The following is a 25,835-nucleotide window of genomic DNA, read 5'->3' as shown; positions in this document are numbered from 1 at the left end:
GGACGTGTGTCTATGACTGTGTCTATCCCAGCTGCTTTGCCAGCACTTCAGGGTTGGGTTTCCCTGCACTTTTGACACACAGAAGGCACATGATACAGAGATTGAGCCTTTGAAGGTCAGAGTCTTCACCCAGAAGTGGCCTGCAAGCCAGACAGTACATCTGAAAAACCATGCCCAGGTCCAGCATCCTTTTTTTATCACCTAGTTGAAGGTTTAGACACCACTCACACTTGGAAAGCTACAGCCCTTCAGAATGACTTCATGGTTCCTATGCAATACAAACATAGGAGAAAGGCTCTGATGCAGTGAGGACTCCTCCTTTCAAACCGGTCTCTGTTATTCTAAAAAGCTTATAGAATAAAATTATTATAACATTTGAATTCAAGACATGGATTTATGTGCTCTTCATAAACACCGTCAGAAAGGGTTTTCAGAGCCACAGGGATAAAAGGTAAAATTGCCTTTATTCAACTTAGTATAAAACAGGAAGAGGTAGAATGAATCATTTCTAACATGTTAACCTTTCCATAACCCTGTCCATTAGATGCTTCTGATGTCTCTGAACTGAGCCCAGGTCTTGCCATTTAAACACATCTTTCAGACCACAACACTTTATCCAACATGATGGCTCAAATCAGGCATCTATTCAGTTATTTATTTCTCATATATATCCTTATTTCTTCTTCCAAAAGTGCTATGCAATGCCTCAGAAAAGCTTGTGCATGTCAGTTCCTGGAAGAGATATGATTTTTTGCAAGCAGCAAAATCCAAACAGAGCCAACAAGCTCCACCGTGCCCCTCCTCTGCATTTTTGTGAAAGCACCTTAAAAACACATTGCAAAGCAAGTGCACTTCTCAGGTTGTTACCACAACCCAGCTGCAAATTGAGGAGCAAATTTCTTACCATTAATATTCAGGCTTTGTGCAACTTTGAGTCTTGAGTTCTAAAAGGTCATATCTCAGCAAAAGGTAGGAAAAATTTTATTTCCACGGGATTTTCTTTAGAATAACTAACTATCAACTCTCCGATGAAGAATTCAACTCTTATATGTTATGGCAATAGTTTTTCTATTAGAGAACTATTTTTTTTCATTTTTTGTGTGTTCAGAATCTGCTGTTAATGACTCCATTTTCTGTGCATCCCCTCCAGCACCTGGTGGTGGTAGTTCTTCTTCTGGAATAAACTGAACAGGCCAGCATCTTCTTTGTTGGCTTGCTCCATTGTCCTTACTCACCTTTCCAATTTGCTGGAGATCCTTGACAATTATTTTTTCAGTATCTTCTAGTACCGTTGTCAATAAATTAAACAGCAGAGCAATCCAGGCAAGGCCGAAAAGAATCCAAATGGCCACCAGCACTCGATAGTAGGAAAAGTAATTCCTGCCAGACTGTTTGCCTGAAGATAAAGGGAGAGAAAGAAGAAAATTAACAAGTTAAAATTGCCTTGCCAAAGTAAAGTGGAACAGTTTAATGAATTCATCAGTATATTTTACACTGAGAACTTCAGGGTGACTTTTTCATTGTAATGGAGACTCTCACCTCTCCAGCATTTGATTAAGGCTGAGCAATGGTTTATTGTGTTTATTGTTGCAGCAAACTGATATATGCTAGCACAAATATGCTGGCCTGTCAAAAGACACACTGGGATTGAAGTGAATCATTCCATGGTTCTATGATTCTGTGATTGAGGTGAATTAGCATGAGAGCAGGATATTTTTTTTCCCCTTATACCATATCACTCCTGGTTCAACTGCTGCATTTACAGGTAAATGCAATTATGTGGGAAGTAGTGTTAAATTGTACTTATTATCTTGGAAATATTCCCAAACTCCCAAAGCATAAAAAGCAGAGCACATTGGGCTGCTATAATCACACAACCTTTACTACCTGGGTTATTGTAATTCTCTGTATTTCTAGCAGAGTGTGATTACAACCTAGTAAATATGTCCTTTAAATTATAGGTACCTGTGTTCATACAAAGAGAGTACTTGCAATTCCTACCTTACTTTTCAATGGTTTCAGGAGCTTCCTCCATTAAAAAAACTAGGTGACTGATGAGAATTCATTGACACATGCCAAGAACACAACTTTCTGCACTGGAAACCAGTGAACCAAAGCTCATTTCATGCAGTCCAACCCTCTTAGCATCAACCAGTATCTCACACTCGCTGTTCTGTGTGGGTCATTTAGTCTGATCTTTCATATGTCAGCAATCTACCCCCAACACACAACAAAGCATTTGCTCCTACTGAACTTGGTCCCACACAACATTATCACCATGATACAGGTGATGTGGCACTGGCATCTGCAGGAAAACTTGGTGATATTGCTTATTGAGTGCTCCAAGTCACTGCCAGGGGGGACTCCACATAGTTGATAACACAGCCATGTCCATGGACAGGGAGATCACCACAAACCTGGTGGATCACTTCCCTTTGAGAACCTGCATGGAAGGAGTCAGGATGCTGGCAACTCCTGTCAAATCCTGCAGTGCTCTGAACTGCACAGGTTAATGTGCAAGATTTTTGTTCTTCGTCATGCAGGAGCTCTGGAAATGGGGTAGGACTGGGCAGGTCTGTCCTCATGGATAGATATCCAACAGCTGTTTCTTTTCCTCCTGCTGGAGTTGAGTTGGCAGAGACATTCTCAGCCTTGGCACAAAGCATCTCCTTGTGCTCTTATCCGAAGTTCAAGATGTGGGGTTAGCAAAGCAACTGGCAATATCTTTATAATGTTAACTCAAAACTGGACTTGAGCAGGGCACATATTTGGTTAACAGCTCGCAGGGAGTTTCACCCTAGAGGTATCACCTATATGCACATATATTCCAAACAATTAAATCCAGGCTCTGCCACCTTCCTAGTGTGTCTCCCTACCCAAAACAGGCTTAGCTACAAAACAGTTTTGAATTACTAAAATGCAAATAAACTCAAACCTGTTCTGTTCCGCTTGGCCAGCACAAAACCACTTGTCATCTGTAAGCAATGCCTGACACTCAGAGCAGTCACTGATTCTGCTTGCCTCACTGTAAAGATGTGAAGCATTAAACCTATCACTATTTTATTACTGTTGTTAAGGTAAATTAAGATAAATTCTGGCAGGGAAAAATATTTCAGCTCCAGTTAAGTCATCCTAATGAAGGTGAAATCATAAAGCCAGGAGGCCTATCTAATTGTTATTTTTAAATAACAATTTAAAAAATTAAAATACAATTAATTGCATTTGTAAAGTAATATGGCTGCAGAGGAGGAAAGTGCTGTAGAGGTTGTGGTGGATTTCTGTCCCTCAGAAAGGAACATGAGGCTTCCAGATTCTTTGTAGGGACAGCACAGCATTAGCTACACAGCTTCCTTTGCACATCCCCACTGAGAAGAAGTTCAGGCTGGCAAGATGCTGGCAGGACAGGTGATTGTAGAGAAATCTTTGATTCTCCATGGAGTCCAGGTGTTTGCTTGCTTCTTCTGTGGACACTGATTTGGCTCCTGGTGAACATTTTGGACTTCCTCTGGAAATTCCTCGGAGAGTGTATTTTGGTCAGCAGATCCACGGAAGCATTCTGAGAAGCATTCTGGAATGCTTGAATGTATCTTAAACAGTTTTCCTTCAGGGGAAGTCCTAAGCTCTGGTTTGTGAAGACAGAGAACCTTCAGAGATGCTCAGGAGATCAAAGAAGGCCACTTTTGCAGTGATACATATCTTTAGGCCAACTTCTCAAAGAGTGAGTAGATTTCTTCGCTTTCCCATGACTGGGATTTCCACCTCTCTGTCTGTTGTGTAAAATCATGTATTCTGAAACATGATTTCTTTACTCTACACTTTGAAACATAAGTCTTAGATAGCTAAAGCAGTGATATGTGCCTTGTTTTGTATGACTGTCTCTAACTGTTCCCTTTTGGTGTGTACAAATTGCCAAGCTCATTGAATTCTCCCCTTACACTTCTCTTTTCCTCACCAAAATACTTGTCTTCTTTGCATCCCAAAGCACCTCATTTCATTATATTTGTCAGCACATAAAATCCCTGAGAAAAGAGTATTTCCCCCAGAACTGTATAAGGCAAAGACTAGCCAAAGACTTCTGTTGACAGATTTGTCTGTACAGCACACTGGTGGCCTGTGCAGTCAACCCATGGGAATTACAGTCATAAACCTGCTGTTTTGATGTGTCTCCTCTCTGCAGTCAACCTTACCTACTACATAATCTCCAAAGCCAATGGTGCTGAGGGTGATAAATGCAAAGTAAATTCCTTCGCTGTAGGACCAGCCCTCTGTTATCTGGAAGAAGACTGATGGCAAGCACAGAAAAACTAGGATCCCCGTTGCCAGGAAGAACAAAAGGGTCAGAAATTTGATCTTCTTCTGAAAAATAAACCAGTTCAATTATAATCATGATTTGACATGCTAGTAGGCCATATACAGTGGTGGCTGTTCAAAGTGGGTGGCTATCTAGGACCACAGGGACGGAAGGATTTCTACTGAGTGCTTTTCCTCTGGAAGCACCCCAGCCTTGCTTGGGAGCAGGGGGAAGCCATGTGTTATGGGTGTTTCATGTCCACAGTAGCCCTGGAAGATGTAGTCTTTTATGTGATTGTATCAATGACCACGAGTATAGGAGGAATTCCTATCCAATGAATTTTTCTGGAGTCAGACTATTTCCACTTATCACTAGACTACATAATTTTTAATTTTTAGGTATTCAGGGTTACCACCTAAAGACATTTAAATTTGCCTGGGAAAACGGACTTTTTTACAAAAAATATTTGCACCATTTCTGACAGTATTATCTTCAAGAGTCTTGATTATTGACTTTATTTCTCATTGCATCAGTGCCACAACTTTTCTCCTACCCAGTGAATATCTTACTACAAGAAAACCTTTAACTAATGAGGTCCTGATAAAGAAGTGCCTGGACAGTGACTTTTGAACCATTCTACTTCCCAGCAGTCATGAAGAAGCCTTGACTGGAGAAAAAGACTTGTTATATGTTAAGATTTATCAGCCAGACATGCATAAATTTCATGTATAGATTTTTATTAGTCCAGATTGCCTGAAAATCAATGGCAACTGTTGGATAATTTTCCACGTCCTCATGCATTGTGCACTTGCTTGTGTCTGCATCTGAGCAAGCCCTAATTTCTATTTAAGTTTGTCAGATATGGCAAGAAATTCAGCAATCTGAACAGGGTTATCTGTAGCATTCATACCTTATCCTGAAAGAGAACAGTAGGAGACACAGAAAAGCTATTCTCACTTCCTCAGCAGTGGTGAGAGAAAGGGAGGAGCTGCAAATAACTTGGGACATACACCAGACAAGACACATCCTGTCTCTAGCCCTTTACAGGTGTCTCCTCACCTTTCAGCAGCTGGGCTCAAATGAACAACTTTGGTCTGATGCTTCCTTATTGCCAAAGTCAAGGGTGGAGAGGGAGTAAAGGACTGTGTAACGAGTTAGGAGCAGTGACACGCTATTCATTGAGTCAATATTCATTAAAATCTCTGCAGCTCACCTACTTTTAACAGCTTTTCACAGCTCACCTGCTTTTTGCTGCCTCACGATGAGATGTTTAATCATCTTTACTGGTTATAAAGGGAGGCATGTACTTCCCTAGAGTGTTAGGTCCCGAGGTAAGTGTCTGGAGAAGTGGGATGGGATGCCCACTCTCTCCACTGATTGCTGAAGGGGGTTGGATGTCTGCATTTAGATGGGAAGATAAAATGCATCCCTTTCTCTGAATATCTCTACAGTTACCATGTCTGCTTAGCTCCGTGAGTGAAGAATTTGTCTCTCCCTCTCCTAGCACGTCTAACATAGCATGAGAACAGATAAATTAGAGGATAGGGCAGCATAAAACTTGAGAAAAAGAAAAACTAGAGTTGAGTATATAACTGTGCCTGAGTAAGTAGAAACAATTACCTTTCTCATTCCTTTCTCGTACAGGAATTTCCCCAGCTTTTTACACAGCAGTGAGAGCATCTTACCAACACGGTGCAGAAAAACAATGTTGAGAGGGATTCCAAAGAGAGCAAAAAACACACAGAAGATCTGTCCCCCAACAGTTCTAGGATGTAACGTGCCATAGCCTATGAAAAAAAAGATTGGTTAGAGAAGATATTCCAAAGTACTGGAGCAGTCCACAGTCACATTCAACCCTACCCCCAATCCAGCCTGCCTGTGACCCCAAAAGATGTGGTTAGCACTTCTCAGGACATGTGAATTCTTTTCTTCTCTGAAAAAGGCAGTAAGCAGATGAAGTGATTCACCCTGCATGTTTGGGGTGATGCAGAGAGCACTCTGTGCTCCCGACACAGACTTAGTGGGAACAAAAGTTCAATCTAGAAGCAGTTATGGGTAATGTGCTCTGTCCTGCAACAAATACATGGAAAGACAGAAAACAGAAGTCTGAGGATCTGGAAGACATCAAGGCTGGAGTCCCAGGCTGTTAGAATCACATGCAGCCATTTCTAGCTTCTTGTTGATCTGCCTGTGTGTTAGTGACCTCTCTGGCTAAATCCCAGTAAGCTGGTGTGTCCAGATACTGGCTCCAGTCCCAAGGAGCACAGTGTGCATTTGGAATAGATGGTGCTAATTAGTCCAGATCCCACTGGTGGCTGATGTATTCAAGCCACAGAGATATTTGTCTTAAAGTCCTACTAAAAGAGGATTTATCTCAGTAGTGGAACAACTCCAAACATATCTTTTAATGATCTGGAGACTCTTAGACACCATGAGGTACAACCCTGAGTGCAAGAGTACTGCCCTTTGTGTTTGTCCTTACTCTACCAATGACCCTGGGAAAAGGCATTTCCCAAGCACAGTTCATCTCAAGGCATGCATTACTTGGAAAATGCAATGTTTTCTTTGGGGGGAAAAGACAAATAAAACAACTGAGTGATTTTTTTGTCTACAAGATCCCAAATGCATGAGTTGTGTTGTGCTCCTGTTGCAGAAATATTCCATTTTCACGGAAAAAAAAGCTGGTGAAGAGAAGTACCTGACATGCCTTCACAACAGACCTTTGTGGCGGAGGTGCAGAGAAACAGGCACTGGTTTTGGCTGGGATAGAGTTAATTTTCTTCCCATCAGCTGGTATGGGGCTGTGCTTTGGATTTGTGCCAGAAACAGTGTTGCTAATTAAGGGATGTTTTGGTCATTGCTGAGCAGGGCTTGCACAGAGTCAAGGCCTTTTCTGCTCTTCACCCCACCCCACCAACGAGGAGGCTGGAAGTAAACAAGGAGCTGGGAGGGGACACGGCCGGGGCAGGTGACCCCACCTCACCTAAGGGACATTCCAGACCATCTGGTGTAATGCTCAGCATATAAAGCTGGGGGAAGAAGAAGGAAGTGGGACACGTTCAGAGTGACGGCTTTTCCTGTGCCACTCATGGGCAGGCTGGAACTCCAGTGAACCTGAGTTCACAGACAAAGGGAGTGTGGATGGGTCCAGGTGGGAGCAGGGCACCCTGAAACATCTGTGGCTCTGGATAAGCCTGTGACAGAGCAGGTCCATCTTAAAAGGCCTGTGGTTATGTCTGTGCCACAGCAGGTACACCTCTGAAGGGACTGTGGCCCAAGAATGAGTCCACACTGCAGCAGGTACACTGGATCATCCGTAGCTGTGGATAAGTCCACGCTGGAGCAGCTCAAAGCATGTGTCCATGGATAAACCCATGACAGAACAGGCACACCCCTGGAGGGACTGTAGCCAGGTGTAAGGTTATGTTGGAGCAGGTTCACATCTGAAGGGACCGTGGCTGTGGGTAAGGCCACGCTGGAGCTGGTACAGCTCTGAAAGTGTTGAGGCCCATGGATAAGGCCATGCTGGAGCAGGTGCACCTCGAAGTGACTATGGCTGTGGACAAGTCTATGCTGCAGCAGGTACAGCTCTGGAGAGACTGTGGCTCACCGATAAGGCTCCACTTGGAGCAGGTACAAACAACCCTAAGGGACCACAGTCTGTGGATAAATCCAAGCTGGAGCAGAGGCAAAAGGAAGAGTTCATTGCAATGTTAAACCATATGACTTGGTTCAAAGGGACCAAGGCAGAGATTGTAAAGGAAATATATTGTTGTAACCTGGGACCTGAGTTGCATGTTATGGGAATTACTACAGCAGGAGCCACCAGAACCAGTGGAGAAGGCTTGCAAGAAGCAGTGCAAGTGCAGCAGTGACCCAACCTGAGCTGCCTTTGGTGATCAGTAACTCCACTTCACACGGCTCCCCTCCTGTCCTGAGTGACCACCACAACAGATTGAGCCCAAAGTCATGGTCTAAATGAACTCACTGGGCATTTTGTGGACATCTCTGGACCTTTATGGGCATTTTACAGACATTTCACAGGGGTAATCCATAGACTAAGGGAATGATATCTGTGTATTATATCAAAGGATGGGAAGAATGGTGGTGAGTATTGAAAATGTGTTGGATAGTGTGAGACTTGGGCATGATGTAAATGGTGCACGAAATGAGGGGTGGGTGTGCTTATTTTGGCTGGGGGTACTTAATTTTCTTCTTTGGATTTGTGCTGAAAACAGTGTTTCTAATTGAGAGATGTTTTAGTTCTTGCTTTGCGGCACTTGCACAGAGCCGAGGACTTTCCTGCCTTTCCTCTGCAGCAGGAGATCTCCACATGGGTTCATGCAACACCTAAACACCTGCCCTGATGCTGGGACGACATTTGGGCCTTTGTAATATGTAACACCCATGGATCAGTGGAGCAGCTGTGCTTAGGGTGTAGTGGGAGGGAGGCCTCAGCTTCACTCTGCAAAAACATAGATTTGACTTCCACTTCATGAAAGTGTGAAGCAGGTGCCAACAGTATGGATTTTTTGCTTAAGCTTGGCAGGCCTGCACTTTTTAGGATGCATATTTGAGAGAAAGGGAGAAGCAGGTAGGAGCAGGCGGGCCCTGAAAAGGTCAGAACAGCTTGAAGCAGCAGCATAAAGGTCTCAGTATTTGCCTTTCTCTCTTCCCATTTTTTTTCCTTCTGGCATATTACTAATTCAATATGTGAATTAACAGCTCAAGACAGGTTATTGAGACAGTGCCCATGCCCCAGCAGGGTTCACTTACTTCCTACCATTCTTTTATCCTTTACAGCACTCTCAGATTTAAAGCCTATTTGACCCTGGAGTAAAGACCAGGAAAGTGATCTCCCCCACACAACTGTCAGCAGAGCAAACATTTTAACAGATGGCTTGAAAAGAAGAAACAAGTGGGAAATAATATGAAAGGCTACTGCTATTGGACAAGCCAAAATAATGCACGAAGAGCTGTGCCATGATAAGGACTAAGTCCATGGTTGCTTACTGTCAGTGTCAATGAAGGGCTGGAGTTTTTATCCTGGAAAGTATTATCCATTCATGTCCTAATTACCAGAGGTAATAAGCATCATTCACGCATGAAGCACACACAAATGAAAAGCATTAGACCTACCTATTGTGGAGACAACTGTGCCTGCAAAGAAGAAGGAGTTACTGAAATCCCAGTTGCTCTCTTCAAACCGTGATTCATTTCCAACAGGGTATACTCCATTTTGAATGGCTTCGGTCAGGTTCTGGGAGAGAAGGCAAAGTTTGGTATCATCATGACTGCTTTTCTGAAGTGCATGATGCAACAATACTGCAGGTATATCCAACTACTGCTCCTTTCCTGTGAGTACCACTCACCTGACTGTGGTGATCCTCTACACTACTCACACCTTCACCTCCAAGGTTGGGTAGCAGTTAGTTGGTGGTTTTCAGTGTTCATCTTCTGCCCCGTTTATGCTGACTGCCTCAGTGGGTGTTACGAGAACTTTTAGTGCTTTTTCTTTCAGTGGGATCAAGGACCTTGATTGTTTTAGTCTGAGTACTTTGGGAAAAAATGATCCTATAGATGGCTAGGATGTGGTAGAGCTAGACTAAGGGATGGGATGGCTGGTTGCTAGATTTGGATTCACCCTTGAGGTGGCACTGGTGGATCCAGGATCTGATCACCCACCTGTGCACAGGCACACTGAGCAGTGACTCTGATCTGTGCCAGGGATGCATCGGGGAGTTGTGGCAGGGCACACATGACATACACCCAGAATTTAATTTTAGGGCTGTATTCTGGTTAGTGTCACAGAATTACCTTCAAAGAAAGTCCACTGATTTGCAAAGCTGGACATATACACTTTTCTCCAAACTGCATGCATGAACACACATGCACATATTTACAAAGTGGCCTTTGAGATGAGGTTAGAGGAACATCTGTCAGAGATGGAGTGAGTTGAGACTGCCCTGCCATAAGGGGCTTGACTATCCAAGCCTCTCAAGCCCTGTCATCTATCACTTTAAGCATTTTCAGACTCTTCTTTCCCTTTGTTTTAATTCTAAGTGCTGTTAATTTATTTAAGTTAAAAAAATAATAATTAAAATAATTAAAATTGCCTTTAGCAAACAGAGAAGATCGGACTGGACATCTGGAAGGCAGGCTGGTTTGTAAAGAAATAATTGAGTCAAAATCCAAGACAGATCCCTGCCAGAGGCAAGACACAAGCTGGAATAAATTGCACCAGCAAAGTCTTCCTCCCTGCTTCCTCCCTCACTATCCGTTTTGCTGGTGTTACAGAAAATCAGGGCTAACAAAAATCATTCCATAGCCCTTGCACAAAGATTTCTTTGTCTTGAAAAGTTCATCTTTTTTTTTACTCCCCTACCCATAAAAACCAATCAAGGTGAAGAGAATGCATGTGTAGGTGAAAAGGGGGCTGAATTGCTGGTTGTGTTATTAGAAATACCATTTCTTCCCCACCTTTCATTATTTTGCAAACAAGCCCATTAAGAGCTCCATTCCTTTCCCATGTGGAAATGCTTCCACGCAGGGCTTTCACTCCTCATTTTCTCTATCTTGCAGCAGATAGAGCTAGGAAATACTGATGATGGAGAGACAACCGTACTTCTCAGCTCCCTGTGCTGTGATCAGAAACACTTTCCCTCTGACCAGACTACCTGTTTCACTTCTACACCATCTTCAGAAGGTAAGCCCTGACCATGCCACTCTCCTGGTAGTAATTTGGGCTTCTTTTTTTTCCCCCCGTTCAGACCTTGCCTTATTGTTCCTTGGTGCTACCAGTGACACTGTTGTAAGTGGAAGCCACAGCCATTCATTTCAGACAGCCTTATTTTTCCTGCCATTCCACCCATTGTGTATGAGCACAGCCACACTGAGAGCTGAATCAACAGGAGGCAAGAACCCCCCCACCAAAAAAAAAGGACATTGCAGGATGGGGACTATTAATAGCTACCACACACAAGGTTTTGTCCAGCTACACAAGCTGTATTTACCTTCAGAGTGACCCTCTCAGACGGGAGAGGGGTTTGCTAAAAGCATCCAAGTGACCGCATCAGGAGAGCAGTGAAAGTCAACCTGTGTAGCAAGGCTAAGTAGGAAACAACACCTAATGAGGAAAGAGCAGGGAGAAAGGACTTCCACAGGGCTCCACTTACCTTCATGAACTGCTCCATCTCCACCACCGTGAGCTGCCTGAAGCTCTGCAGAAAAGCCTCCTTCATCTGGGCGGCTGCCATTTTCTCCTGCTTCTCCGCGGTCCTCTCCAGTGCCTGGAACACCGCGGCACCCACCAGCAGGTACACAAAGTAGCCAGCCACCAGCAGACCTGTCTGCAGCTTGCCTCTGCACATGGCCTTCAGTGGGACACAGAGAGGGATGAGGGAGTGAAAGGTGGCGATTAGTAAATCCCTTGCACTCCTGGGAAGGCCTCCCCCCCCCCGGGCAGGAAGAGCCCTCCCAGCTCTGGCTTCCGCTGGGATCCTGTGCTGACAGGGACAGCGAGCTGCCAAATACATTCATTGGGAAGTTGGGTAAAAAAAAAACCAACAAACCAAAACACAACGAACCCAAGAAAAAACTTTCCACTCTCTGGGCTGCATGCTGTTTAGGGATTTCCTCTTGTCTGTGAAACTCTCCCTTGCTGATTTCTCAGGAAAAGTGGGTCAGGATGCGAGGAGCTGGCGGGTGGCCATCTGCTGCTCAAGAGGCTCTGGGGACAGGTGAGGATAGTCTGTAAATGGTCCACAGGGGAGTTTGCTTGGAAAAACATGATTTACACTCCTGTGTCTCCTGCTGAGTCCAGGAACTGGACTCCAGGGCAAGCCTCGATGATCCCAGAAGCCACTTCTTGCCCTGTGTTCAAGGGTAGCTTCAAGTAAGTCCAAGACTTACTTGGACTTACTTGTCCACTTCTAAGTGTCAGAGCTTGTTCCCATCAGAACTTGGGTGCCATTGAGAGGAATTTGTAGGGTGGCAGAGGGAAGTCCTTGAATGAAGATATTGACTTGGGAACAGATAGCAGACAGATCTGAGCTTGGCTGCACCATGGACATTGTTAACCCTCAGATTAACTTTCTTGACTTTAGATTTTCCAGAATTTTCATTTGCTTTGTGCACGATTTCTGTTATTTCAGCAGATGCTCTACTTTAATAATGAGAAAACACTGTAGCAAATCACCCTTTGAAGAAGCATTTAAAATGTTCCATATAATCTTCTCTTCAAGTCTTTGTGTTTTTATTGAGTTCAAAAATACCAGAAAAGGCAGAGGCTCTAGGATTAGTTTTGCAGAACTGGTGTAACCGAGAAGCAGCACATAGCTTCACTCTGTCAAGTGCAGGTCGTCCTTTCACACATAAATCTGTTTGACCTCAGAGGAAAACAGGAAGACTATGAATGAAGGTAAGTATCTTTCCAAACCCTTAAACCTTTAAAGACTTTCCTTAGAGTTACTGGAAAAGGGTTTGTAGAAACAGGATGTGTCGTTTTTCCTTTTACTTCTTTTGAAGTTACGACAAAGGTGTGCATCTTGCTCAGATTTAAATTATTTCTATAAAAATAAAGGCACCTATGGTTCACCATTTTGTGTCTCTCAGACTCCCAGCCCTGTGAGATAAGAGAACTCCCTTCACATATACAAAGGCACCATTTCTTCATCTGCACAACAGACATGAATATAATACAAGTGGGTTATTTCCTCAGTTCATCTGAAGGGAAAATGGATGAAAAAGCCATGAAAGTCATGGAAGATTGTGAGAATTTGATATTGATTGCAGTTGTAGTGGTTCGATCAGGTGGGTAAGTGCCAAGAAACCTCACCTTTTTCATGCTCTCTCCTCTGAACTGTATACTAAGCTGGATTTCCCTCTAGTCCCATCTCCAAGATAGCAGGTTTGCTATTTGTGCATGCATCTTCAGGACCCCTTGACTGCCAGGAAGATTGGTGACCTTTGTTTTTCTGTAGCTCTAGAACAGGCAATACAGATCACCTTATTCCAGTCTGTGTCTTCGTATGAAGAGTGTTCAATAAACTGCCTGCGAATCTGCAAAAACCACTACAGATTGTTCTGATGTGAGAGGTGTGTCCCATTACACAGCATCTTGTTCATACTTGGGTTGACACTTGCACAGGGAAAGAGGGAGGGAAAGAGGGAGGGAAAGCACAGTTCATTACTGTTGCTTTGGAGAAGACAGAGAAGAGGGAACTCATGTTCACTCAGTGGAATTCTTCACCTGAAACCATTCCTCATAAAAGGAAGAATAATTTCCGTTAGTGGTGACTGCTCTTCTCCTTACTTTGCCTAGATTAAAAACTACAAAACATGCTCTTGGTGGAGGCTGCAAGAGCTGTGCCACTTATAGTTATTGAATGTCACTGGACTGAGACAGTGCACCATCATCCATCCCACCCCAGGGGTCTGGATACTGGGTTAACCTGACACCATTCACCCCAGTTATGGAAACTAAGCACTTTCCAAGTGCTGGGAGCTGCTGTAGGTACAACATCCTCATCTGAGGGCTGATGCTGGCACCTCACACCTGCTTCATAAGCAGAGTGATAACTTGTTTAGAGAGCTGGGAAGGTAAATGGGGAGAGTGTATCTGGTGAACCAGCCACCATTACCTTTTTGCACTGTGAGATCATGAATACATCCCTCCTAGATGCAAGTTATCAAAGAAATCATAAAAGTCATAGAATAGTTTGGGTTGGAAGGGACCTTAAAGATCATCTAGTTCCAAACCCCCTGCTCTGGGCAGGGGGGCCACCGACTACATCAGGTGGGTCCATGCTCAGGGCCCCATCCAACCAGGCCTTGAACACTGCCAGGGAAGTTAGTACAACCCTACTAGTTAATCAAAACAAATCACTGGTGGGAGCAGTTTTTATCTCTTGTTCCCCAATACCTTGGGCCATGTGGGCCGACAGGCCTATTCAATGGCACTTGTTTCTCAAGAAAGAGCTGAAGAAGTGGATGTAAGGCCTAATCACTGTGACTTTTAGTTGTGGGAAACCAACAAATAGAGCTACCAATTGGAACACTTCTCCACAACCCATAAATTGACAGGAGGACTTCTGCTGGCCCAGTTCCCTTGGGACTGCCTCACTGCCACCTGTCCTGTAGCTTGTAGTTACAGCAACAACAGGGCCTTTTGGGCTGCCTGATGCTGTGGTGGGTTGGGGTGTAGTTTCCCGGCAAGGACTGCCATGGCAGCAGGATGTGGCTGTCATGGCCCTGCAAACCTTTGTGCCCAGGTGCAGTGAGGGCTGGCAGCTCCCTCAGGCCCAGGAGCTGGGAGCTGAGTGCGCTGACACCACAGTCTGTCTGTCCCACTGTCCCCATCCACGGAGCAGGGCAGGCCTGGACACCCTCTGCAGGTTCAATCACCCCTGCAGGGTGATCATGGGTCATGTTCATGGTGATGAGACAGGATGAGTTCAGGCTGGGAAGTCATCTTGTAGCTCAGAGTCACGTGCAGGGATGGCCAGGCAGGGCTTAGGGAGCGAGCCAGGCAGGGCTGTTGCTCTGCTGGTGGGCTTGGCTCATTGGGGCCATGGCTGGGCTGGGAAAGGCTGGGGGAAGGTGGAAATGGACAACCTGCAGTGCTGCTGGAACAGGGACTGATAGCTCTGGTGTGAGCTGGAGGTGAATCCTGGGCCATGGAGGGTGGAAGGGAAGCTTTGGGGGCTGGGTGGCCTTGGCAATCACGGATGCCGTGTGGCTAGTAAGGCAGTTAATCAATACTTTTTGTTCCTGAGCTAGGAGAGATCCATGGCACAGTTAATGGACAAGGGAAGGATAATAAAATCCTCTAACACTGCATTTTTAGTCTTAGAAAGCCAGACATTACTTTATTCACAGTGCTGGGGGGTGTGTGTGACTGACAGAATCCCAACCTCCACACAGACACTGATGCAACGCTTTTTCACCTATATATACACTTTTAGCAAACAAAGAAATAATGTTCATTGGTTCTAAACTATACAATTCCTTTTCATTAATTAGTCTTCTATCCTCAATTGGTTATTAATTTCTCACTGTTCATAGTAATTAGGTTCATATTTTTAGTATCTTTTTCCCTCGGTAGGGATTTTCCAACATATATACTGAGTTTTTGTTAACCTCTCCTTTATCTTCTGGTTTCTGCAGAATGTCCATGTGGTCCATAAATTCTGCACTCCTTGTATCCAATTTCAACAATACATCTCTCTCTTCCCAGGCTTTGCTCATTAAAGCCTATCAAGGTTAGTTTATCAAAAGCTAAAGTTTCAGTAATTTTCCCAATTTTCTCACAATGTCAGTTTATGTTAAATTCTGCTGAATGCCAGCTAAATTTTAAGGCCACACACACTACTTATTAACAACTAATTAACAACCATTAAAAAATTGGAAAAGTTATATCAATTCCAATAATTCCACATGCACTATTTACCCAGTCCATTGCAGGGAAACCCACGTAGTGAGATCCGGTGGTAATGGAGGGCAGGGAGCATTTCCTGCCTGTGACATGATGTGCTGGGACAGAGTTTTCTTACACTCAGTCCTGCTCTCACTCCTTTACACTCCAATTATACCCACGGTTTGGCCATTTCCTTTTTCTACATATGGCATTAGCTATCTTGCTGCATCCTTAAGCATTCTGTGTCCTTAAGCAGATTATAGCCTAAAATTAATTCCAGTTTAATGGAAAATGTTATCAGTTTCCATGGAAATGACTTACTATGTGATTGTGGTTGTATTTCCTGTTGTGCTTAGGGCTAAAACCATTAGATGATCTGTATTTTTTACACTTTCTTGCAGTTCTCCTATAAATACCTATTACTCATAACTGGTCAGAACATTCAGTCTTCAAATGTGGAATTTTGGTTTTTATACTGTGATCTTATGCCAGACTATTAAACACTTAGGCTAAAGCAGTATTCAACAGAGATCCTTATACTTCCTTTTTATTATTTTAGGTCTGCAAAGCCAAATTCCTGCAGATAACTATCTGCTGTCAAGGAAATGGGCTGATATCCATGAGTGAAGAAAATCTTGAAGCTGGTCACTTGCCTTTGCTAGTTGGCTGATACTGAGATAAGAGCTCTGGTGTTCAGGAGGTAAGGGCTGCTGTGCCAGACAGCCCAGCACGGAGAACTACCCAAGTGATCTGTGAGTCCGAACCCACAGCGCTGGCCAGAGTGATCAGCTGAGCACAGGAAGAAGGGAGGGTTATGGTAAAGATATTTTGAGTTTATTTTTCATTATCCCACTCTGATTTGTTTGGTAGAAAATTAAATATGTTTCCCCAAGTTGAACCAGAGTGATCTCCCTGTCCTTGTCTCAGCCCACAAGTCTTTGGTCCTGATTTTCTCTCCCTGTCCAGCCAAGGTCAACACACCACAAGCACTGAGTACTAGTGCCTGCATTCCTCACTAAAGTGAGGCACAGACACTCAGCAGAGGAAGCATTTGTTTAAATACACTGTTTATTGGTATTTTTGCACTGAGTGAAGCTCCCAGAGAGGCTGGACTCCCTCAAAAAGGGTGTGCAGTCAGTGTAGAGGTTGTAATGGGAGTCTCTGGTTCCAGGCTCTTTGCCATGGACTCTTCAGCTGCCTTGGCTCTGACTTCCAGAGGAAATGTGTTTGCTGTAGAGGAAATGTTCGTCAGAAATTACCACAGCTGATAGAGCACTGTCTTCTCCATGTCCTGCATGCTATGGCCTGTGGCACCTGCTCCCCAGGGAGTCGAGGGTGGGTGGATACTCCTCCCAAACAATAGAGAAGGTAGAGAGGCCCTGCAGCAGTACCTCTCACTTAGACCCACCACAGCCAGATCATCCATTCCACAGAGAATTGTGCCAGCAGAAGAGCTTCTCAAACTACAACTATAACACATCTAAAAGCTTCTGATGGAAGCCACACCTTTAGTCCTTCAGCTACTTGACCTCCCAGTTAGGTCTGTATTTTGTGGGTGTCACCAATTTGGTTGCCTGAGGCCATTATAAGTTGATGAGCTGGAGTGGAGACCAAGGGCGAGGCTGTCCTGGCTGTGATGTGATGTGGCTCTTGTGACATCACAGGCATTGTGTCACAGTGGGGGCAGCTAGAGATGGCCCCAGCAGGTAACGCTGCCCCAGTCGAGCCTGGACAAGTGGTGAGTGCACACGTGCAGGGGCGAGGCTGCGCTGGGCGAGGGCCAGGGCCGAAACGCTGCCCCTGGGGCTGGGTTCTCCCTCTGCACCCAGGGCCAATCCCTCACCAGAACACCTGGGGCACCGAATGGTGCTGCTGCTGCTGGGACAGTGGGACAGGCCTTGCTGCCTGCCAGCTGCCCTGGGGCCCTCTCCTTCCTGCTCCACATCCCCGCTGCTCCCATTTGTACTCCCGTCACCTCTCGCTCCTTCCCTCCCTTTCAGACCCACTCAACCCCTTCTCTCTCTCCTCCTGCAGGCCATGGCTGCGAAACTGATTCTTCTCGTGCTTTTGCAAACCCTCATCCAGTACCCACAGATGGTGGCTGATGGGCTGGATGAGGTCACCCGTCTGCGCATGGAGCTGCGTGAAAAGCTCCTGGACAGAGAGATGACTCGGCTGCTGCAGGAGCTGGAGCAGAGCAGCCTGGAGCACAGTGTCAGGGCCTGGGGAGCCCTGCTCTGGGCTGCCTTGCAACAGGGGGACTTCTGGGCTCTGGCTGGAGTCCTGGGCCTTCTCTTGTGGCTGTGGTTTATCCGCAACAGAAGAAGCCGCCAGCCAGACAACAATGGGTGGGAGGAGGGGGCAGGAGATGGTGGTGGTGGTGGAAATGAAGGGGAAGAAAACCGTGATGCAATTGGGCAGGAAGTCAACAACGGTGATGCAATTGAAGGAGAAGACCATGATGCTGTAAATGAAGTAGAAGAAGATGATGTTATTCCCCACAACCTGAGATGGCTTTTAGAGGAGCACATACAGTGGCCTGTTCAGGACCTGGAGGAAGGCAGCGAGATGACAACTTTCCTGATGGACACCTTTGTGACTATCATTAGAGAGATCTTGTCAAACAGTTCATACCCAGTGCCGCAACGAGCCATTGGGGTGGGCAGTGCCTTTGAAGGTTGGAGTCCCCGGGAGGAGGATGTGGTGTACAGTGTCCTTGTACCTCTCAATCCTCCCCCGGGGCACACCTTCCATCTGGAGATGGAAACCACAGGGCAGTTGCCTGGCAGGAACTTCTTCATCTGCGTGGAGCCGGTGTGCACCTGTCCAAGGGAGCAGCAGGATGACAACGTGCTGTGCCCCCTCCACCACCCCGAAGAAGAGCAGAGGAGGAACAAGGAGCCCAACTTCCTAAACACCTTCTGCACTGGCTCCTACCTGGATGTGGAGAAAACTGCCCGCTGGTTCTACCAGTTGGTGAGAGCGGCCTGGCCGGCTTTGCCTCAGTCACACAGTTGGCAAATAGTGCTGCTGCCCTCCAGCCGCTGCTGCAAATTCAAACTGACCAGAGGCAGACAGAGCCTGACGGTTGAGGTGCTCTTTGGGGTGCAAGTCAGCAATTCAGACATCTACGTGAGCAGCCAGCCTACAGAGTCCCTCTTCACCCCAAGCACAGTGTGGCCTGAGACCTACGCCGTGGCAGAGATGAAGTTCTTCAGGATCATTGCTAATCAGGCTCCACGTAACAGCTGGCACCTCAAGTGCCTGCAGCTCTTGGCCCGAGCTCTTCTGGGGATAGGCTTCACCACCTATACCCTGAAGACCATTGTGATGCACCTCCTGAACACCGTACCTCTGTCAGGCTGGCGCATGACGCATTTCTTGCAGCGCCTGGAGGATACCATGGAGTACCTGCGCGGCTCCCTGGAGGAGAAACGCCTTGACCACTTTGTTGTGGGCAACCGGACATTTCCTCAAGAGATTCTCTTGCCCCCGGATGTCAAAACCGCCGAGCCACCCAACCTCTTCCATCGCCTGGCACAGGATCCGGTCGCCCACACGCAGGCAATGGACGAGTGCCGTGAACTGGGACATCGGCTCTCAAGAATGCTGCACGACGGCCACTGAAAGAAGTCTTCCTGCACACAGCTGTGCTTGGGGGGCTCACAGCTGGTCAAAGACAAGCACCTCCTACCGCAAGGAAAAAAGTGAGGAGCATGTGGAACAGAGAGAGGGAAAGGAAAACCCTTTGCAGCAGCACTCTGCCATCAGCATTCCCCTCTGCCCAGCACAACCTGCAGTGATGACCAGGGGGGCTACAAAGATGACTTTCATCCTCCTTTCCCCTCCCACTCTCATGGCCATTGTGGCCATTTTGGGTGGACCCAGGAATTCTTTCTGGTACCTCCAGCTGCTCAGGGCTCAAGTGATAGGCATCGCCACTATTGCTCCTTGTGTTCGTGGTGGCCTGGCTGGAGAATCTGCTCATCCCAAAGCATATCTCTCATTTATCCCTGAAGGGCTATCTTTAGGTCAAGGTTGCACTCACCCTGCTGGACCTGACCTGAAATTTTTTAGATATAAATTTAAAAGTTTTTCTTTAGTGTATATATATATTTAAAACTAATAGGACATAGAGATATTTACTATAGCACATAGATCTATAATTTATTGAATATAACATTAGTTTTTTATAAAAGCATAGCACAAAAAAATCTGGCCCCACTTGTCCCCTTAAGGGACACCTTTAGGTCACCATTGCACGAAGTCTGTCATCCCCAGACACAGTTGCAGCTGACCTTAATCTTTTAATATATAACTAAATAATTTTTAATTTAATGCATACTTATATTTTATAGGTAGTTGACTTGATATAATATTAGTATTACATAAATATAGTACCAATAGATCTCCCACTCTTTGTTTCAAAAAGTATTAACGCTCGGTAGTCACTGCATTTAGGACTGGCAATCCAGAAACTCCTTTCCCTTTGCTTCAATAAAGAGTGCTATTCTAGAATCTGGATCGTGCAAGTTTGTGTGGAACTCCACCAGGCCCAGAGGCTTGGTAAATCACACTAGTTGTGAGTCTGTGCTCATGAACAGTCACATTGACCTCAAGCAAACTGAGAGTGCTGAATGGCTTCTCATCCTAAATTAGGCCTCCTACCACCCGGCCCCTCTGCTCATCGAATCACAGAATGCTTTGGGCTGGAAGGGACCTTAAAATTCATCTGGTTCCAACCCACCTGCCATGGGCAGGCACACCTTCCAGTAGACCAGGTTTCTCCAAGTCCCAGCCCACCAGGCCTTTAACACTCCCAGACCTGTTCTCTGCTCTTCTCCTTCCCTCTCATAGACTGGGCATTTTGCACCAGGCACCTCAAGAGAGCAGAGCGATCCTTTCGAAGGGGAGCTCTGTGCAGGGTAGAAACGCAGCCACCAATGGCCTCTGGCTGGAACCAGAGATTTAGGGAACCCCCTCTGCTCCTGCAGAGGCACAACAAGTGAAGGGCTGGAGAGCTGCTTGCCCTCTGCAGAACGTCCATCTTCCTTTGTCTCTAGTTGCTTCCGCGTCTTCTTAAAGCAACCTGAGCAGGGGGAGAGAGAAAGAACCCTTTCCAGATGCTTGGCTTGCCCAAATCACCCCCACTGTGGAATAAAGGATGGCAGTTGTCCTCAAAGGACTGGAGGAGTTTCTTTCCTCCCCTCTGGCAGCTCTTCCTTTTGTAGGGGGATCCTTTCTCTTGTGTGGGTTGAGAGATCCTGGATCCCAGTCTCACTGAATTATTGCCATGGGTGGGAACCAAATCCCTGGGAGTGTGTGTGTGCATGTGGGGAAGGGCTGGGCCTGGACCTGCAGCTGCCTGCTAAGGCCTGCACATCAGGCCTGTGCTGAGGGCACAGGGCAGAGCTGAAGGCAAGGCCTGCTGCCCACGCAGAGCGCAGGGCAGAGCTGAAGGCCCAAAACATGCCCGTGTCGAGAGCAGAAGGCTGGAACAGGCCACGACAGCAGTGGCAGCAAAGGCCAGACCCCTCCAGCACAAAGAGGCAGCCGAGCACACCCATGTGCTGCCAGGGGCATTTTGGGGGCACTACTGAGCCAGTCCCTCTGGAGGGATGGGCAATTCCCAAGGACAAAACAGAACCACACTGAGGTGTCCAGACTCTGTCAGGGCGGCAAAGCAGAGTCGTGAAACCACTGTGGTCCTGCTGGAAATGATCTCTCTTTTCATTAACTTGTTAATAATTGTTTTAACTAATAATACACAGTCTGTTGAATCACTTGTCGCTTGCATTCAGCAGCATTTGACATGAGCTGCTATTGTGGGAGCGCAGCTTGAGAAAACACTGAAACTTTCAGTTTTGATAAAGCAACTCTGATAGGGAGAGAAAGGTGTGTTGCTGAAGTTGGAAATCGAGCATGCAGAATTTATGGACCACAAGGATATTTTACAGAAACCAGAAGATAAAGAAGAGACTCTAGGAGACTCGGTATATGTAAAGGAAAGTCCGTACCGGGGCAAAAACAGAATAAAAGGATCAAAAGTATGGACTTAATTCGCATGAACAGGGAGGAATTAATAACCAGTAGAGGAGAGATCAATCCTCAATGAAAGTGAATTATGTCATTTAGGACCGATGAACATTCATTTCTTTCTTTCCTAAAAATTAATAAAGAGGTGAAAAACAGTTGCATTGGTGTCTGGGTAGCGGTCGGGATTCTGTAGGACACGGACCCAGCCAGGATTGTGAATAAAGTAATGCCTTGCTTTCTAACAGTAAAATGCAGTGTTAGAGGGTTTTACTGTCCCATGGGTTTTGGAGGATTTTTAGTGACAGGTGTACAAGTCTGATGGGAAGTGTTTGAGAGAACTGGGTGTGTTTAGCAGGAGGAAAAAGAAGTTCAGGGGGGACCTAATCGTTCTCTTACAACCAGAAAGGAAGTGGTAGCCAGGCGGGGGATGGTTTGTTCTCCCAGGGAACACGCACTGCGACAAGAGGAAAGGGCGTCAAGTTGTGCCAGGGGGGATTTCCATTGGATCCTAGGAAAAATTCCTTCACCAAAAAGCTTATCAAGTTTGGGAACAGAATGCCCAGGGAAAAGGCTAACTCCCCACCCTTGGAGGCATTTAAAGGGTCTGTTGATGTGTCATTTGGGGACATGGTTTATTGGTGGAATAGGCAGTGTAAGGTTGGCAGTTGGACAGAAGATCTCCAAGGTCTTCTCCAACCTCCGTGACTCAGAGATTTAACTTCAGCTCAAGCAGTGTGGAGTCAGGCTTGCAGTCCAACACCCTCAAGGGTCCCTTCAAACATGGCTCTTCCATGTGACTGCCACTGAGGAACAGATGAGAATAAATGCAAAAGAAAGGAGAATGGAAGTTCTTGGAAGAAGATTAACTCCAAGGCAGCCTTAAGCCTTACACCAGGGCCACTGGAAGTTGCTGAGCTGGGCTGGGGACGAAGGGCGGGGCTGGCCTGGCTGTGATGTGATGTGGCTCTTGTGACATCACAGGCATTGTGTCACAGTGGGGGCAGCTAGAGATGGCCCCAGCAGGTAACGCTGCCCCAGTCGAGCCTGGACAAGTGGTGAGTGCACACGCGCAGGGGCGAGGCTGCGCTGGGCGAGGGTCGGGGCCGAAACGCTGCCCCTGGGGCTGGGTTCTCCCTCTGCACCCAGGGCCAATCCCTCACCAGAACACCTGGGGCACCGAATGGTGCTGCTGCTGCTGGGGCAGTGGGACAGGCCTTGCTGCCTGCCAGCTGCCCTGGGGCCCTCTCCTTCCTGCTCCACATCCCCGCTGCTCCCATTCGTACTCCCCTCACCTCTCGCTCCTTCCCTCCCTTTCAGCCCCACTCAATCCCTTCTCTCTCTCCTCCTGCAGGCCATGGCTGCGAGAATGTTTCTTCTCGTGCTTTTGCAAACCCTCATCCAGTACCCACAGATGGTGGGTGATGGACTGGATGAGGTCACCCGTCTGCGCATGGAGCTGCGTGAAAAGCTCCTGGACAGAGAGATGACTCGGCTGCTGCAGGAGCTGGAGCAGAGCAGCCTGGAGCACAGTGTCAGGGCCTGGGGAGCCCTGCTCTGGGCTGCCTTGCAACAGGGGGACTTCTGGGCCCTGGTTGGAGTCCCGGGCCTTCTCTTGTGGTTGTGGTTTATCCGCAGCAGAAGAAACCGCCAGCCAGACAACAATGGTCAGGAGGAGGGGGCAGGAGATGGCGATGGTGGTGGAAATGAAGGGGAAGAAAACCGTGATGCGATTGTGTGGGAAGTCAACAACGATGGTGCAAATGAAGGAGAAAACCACGATGTTGTAAATGAAGTAGAAGAAGAAGATGATGTTATTGCCCACAACCTGAGACGGCGTTTAGATGAGCACATAGAGCACCTGCTGCAAGGAAGAGCGATGACAAATTTAGTGATGGACAGCTTTATGATGTTCTTTGGACACCTCTTGTCAGACAGTTCATACCCAGTGCCGCAACGAGCCATTGGGGTGGGCAGTGCCTTTGAAGGTTGGAGTCCCCGGGAAGAGGATGTGGTGTACAGTGTCCTTGTACCTCTCACTCCTCCCCGGGGGCACACCTTCCATCTGGAGATGGACACCTCAGGCCACATACCTGGCAGGAACTTCTTCATCCGCGTGGAGCCGGTGTGCACCTGCCCAAGGGAGCAGCAGGATGACAACGTGCTGTGCTCCCTCCACCACCCAGAGGATGAGCAGAGGAGGAACGAGGAGCCCAACTTCCTAAACACCCTCTGCACTGGCTCCTACCTGGATGTGGAGAAAACTGCCCGCTGGTTCTACCAGTTGGTGAGAGCGGCCTGGCCGGCTTTGCCTCAGTCACACAGTTGGCAAATAGTGCTGCTGCCCTCCAGACGCTGCTGCAAATTCAAGCTGACCAGAGGCAGAGAGAGCCTGACGGTTGAGGTGCTCTTTGGGGTGCAAGTCGGCAATTCAGACATCTACGTGAGCAGCCAGCCTACAGAGTCCCTCTTCACCCCAAGCACAATGTGGCCTGAAACCTACGCCGTGGCAGAGATGAAGTTCTTTAGGCTCATTGCCTGGCAGGCTCCACCTAAAAGCTGGCACCTCAAGTGCCTGCATGTCTTGGCCCGAGCTCTTCTGGGGATAGACTTCTCCACCTATACCCTGAAGACCATTGTGATGCACCTCCTGAACACCATACCTCTGTCAGGCTGGCGCATGAGGCATTTCCGCCGGCGGCTGGAGGATACCATGGAGTACCTGCACAGTTCCCTGGAGGAGAAACGCCTTGACCACTTTGTTGTGGGCAACCGGACATTTCCTCAAGAGATTCTCTTGCCCCCTGATGTCAAAACCGCCGAGCCACCCAACCTCTTCCATCGCCTGGCACAGGATCCGGTCGCCCACACGCAGGCAATGGACGAGTGCCGTGAACTGGGACATCGGCTCTCAAGAATGCTGCACGACGGCCACTGAAAGAAGTCTTCCTGCACACAACTGTGCTTGGGGGGCTCACAACTGGTCAAAGACAAGCACCTCCTACCGCAAGGAAAAAAGTGAGGAGCATGTGGAACAGAGAGAGGGAAAGGAAAACCCTTTGCAGCAGCGCTCTGCCATCAGCATTCCCCTAACAGCAGTCTGCCCAGCTCAGCCTCCAGTGATGACCAGGGGGGCTACAAAGATGACTTTCATCCTCCTTTCCCCTCCCACTCTCATGGTCATTGTGGCCCTTTTAGATGGGCCCAGGAATTCCTTCTGGTACCTCCAGCTGCTCAGGGCTCAAGTGATAGGCATCGCCACTATTGCTCCTTGTGTTCGTGGTGGCCTGGCTGGAGAATCTGCTCATCCCAAAGCATATCTCTCATTGATCCCTGAAGGGCCATCTTTAGGCCAGCATTGTGCTCACCCTCTTGGACCTGACCTGAAATTTTTTAGATATAAATTTAAATGTTTTTCTTTAGTATATATAGATTTAAAACTAATAGGACATAGAGATATTTACTATAGCACATAGATCTATAATTTATTGAATATAACATTAGTTTTATATAGAAGCATAGCACAAATAAATCTGGTCCCACTCCTTTTCAATTTATATTTTTTAGGTAATATTACATAAATCTCTTGATATTTTTTATAGCACATAGATAATTAACTTGATAGAATAATATTTTTATATATAAATAAATCCCTCACAATCTTTCTGCTTGTCCCCTAAAGGGACACCTTTAGGTCAGCATTGCATGAAGTCTGTCATCCCCAGACACAGTTGCAACTGACCTTAATCTTTTAATATATAGCCACATAATTTTTAATTTAATGCATACTTATATTTCATAGGTAGTTCACTTGATATAATATTAGTATTACATAAATATAGCACCAATAGATCTCCCACTCTTTGTTTCAACACATATTAACGCTCGGTAGTCACTGCATTTAGGACTGGCAATCCAGAAATCGCTTTCCCCTTGCTTCAATAAAGAGTGCTATTCTAGAATCTGGATCGTGCAAGTTTGTGTAGAACTCCACCAGGCCCAGAGGCTTGGTAAATCACACTAGTTGTGAGTCTGTGCTCATGAACAGTCACATTGACCTCAAGCAAACTGAGAGTGCTGAATGGCTTCTCATCC

At 46.6% G+C, this 25,835-nt stretch overlaps 3 protein-coding genes across 3 annotated transcripts; 2 read left to right on the top strand and 1 right to left on the bottom strand.

Annotated features, from left to right (window-relative positions):
- Positions 1 to 466: 466 nt before the first annotated feature.
- Positions 467 to 11,826, bottom strand: LOC103758490 (potassium channel subfamily K member 16). Its single transcript, XM_018083061.2, has 5 exons — positions 11,467 to 11,826; positions 9,431 to 9,551; positions 5,912 to 6,078; positions 4,188 to 4,356; positions 467 to 1,396 (listed from the first exon to the last, which is right to left on the bottom strand). The coding sequence occupies exons 1-5, from the start codon at positions 11,824 to 11,826 to the stop codon at positions 1,080 to 1,082; spliced, it is 1,134 nt and encodes a 377-aa protein (XP_017938550.1). The 3' UTR covers positions 467 to 1,079.
- Positions 11,827 to 17,714: 5,888 nt separating this feature from the next.
- LOC108641333 (inositol 1,4,5-trisphosphate receptor-interacting protein-like 1) lies at positions 17,715 to 19,562 on the top strand. Its single transcript, XM_018082286.2, has one exon. It carries the CDS (start codon positions 17,745 to 17,747, stop codon positions 19,332 to 19,334), a length of 1,590 nt encoding a protein of 529 aa, XP_017937775.1. The 5' UTR covers positions 17,715 to 17,744; the 3' UTR covers positions 19,335 to 19,562.
- Positions 19,563 to 22,762: 3,200 nt separating this feature from the next.
- On the top strand, positions 22,763 to 24,801 carry LOC108641334 (inositol 1,4,5-trisphosphate receptor-interacting protein-like 1). The gene has a single exon (XM_018082292.2). The coding sequence runs from the start codon at positions 22,924 to 22,926 to the stop codon at positions 24,676 to 24,678; it is 1,755 nt and encodes a 584-aa protein (XP_017937781.2). The 5' UTR covers positions 22,763 to 22,923; the 3' UTR covers positions 24,679 to 24,801.
- The last annotated feature ends 1,034 nt before the right edge of the window (positions 24,802 to 25,835 follow it).

The sequence above is a fragment of the Manacus vitellinus genome, unplaced genomic scaffold (genome assembly GCF_001715985.3).
Source record: "Manacus vitellinus isolate BGI_N305 unplaced genomic scaffold, ASM171598v3 scaffold_6_pilon, whole genome shotgun sequence".
Classification (NCBI taxonomy): Eukaryota; Metazoa; Chordata; class Aves; order Passeriformes; family Pipridae; genus Manacus; species Manacus vitellinus.
The sequence above is the reverse complement of the archived record's forward strand: the minus strand, read 5'-3'. Positions and strand labels throughout refer to the sequence as shown.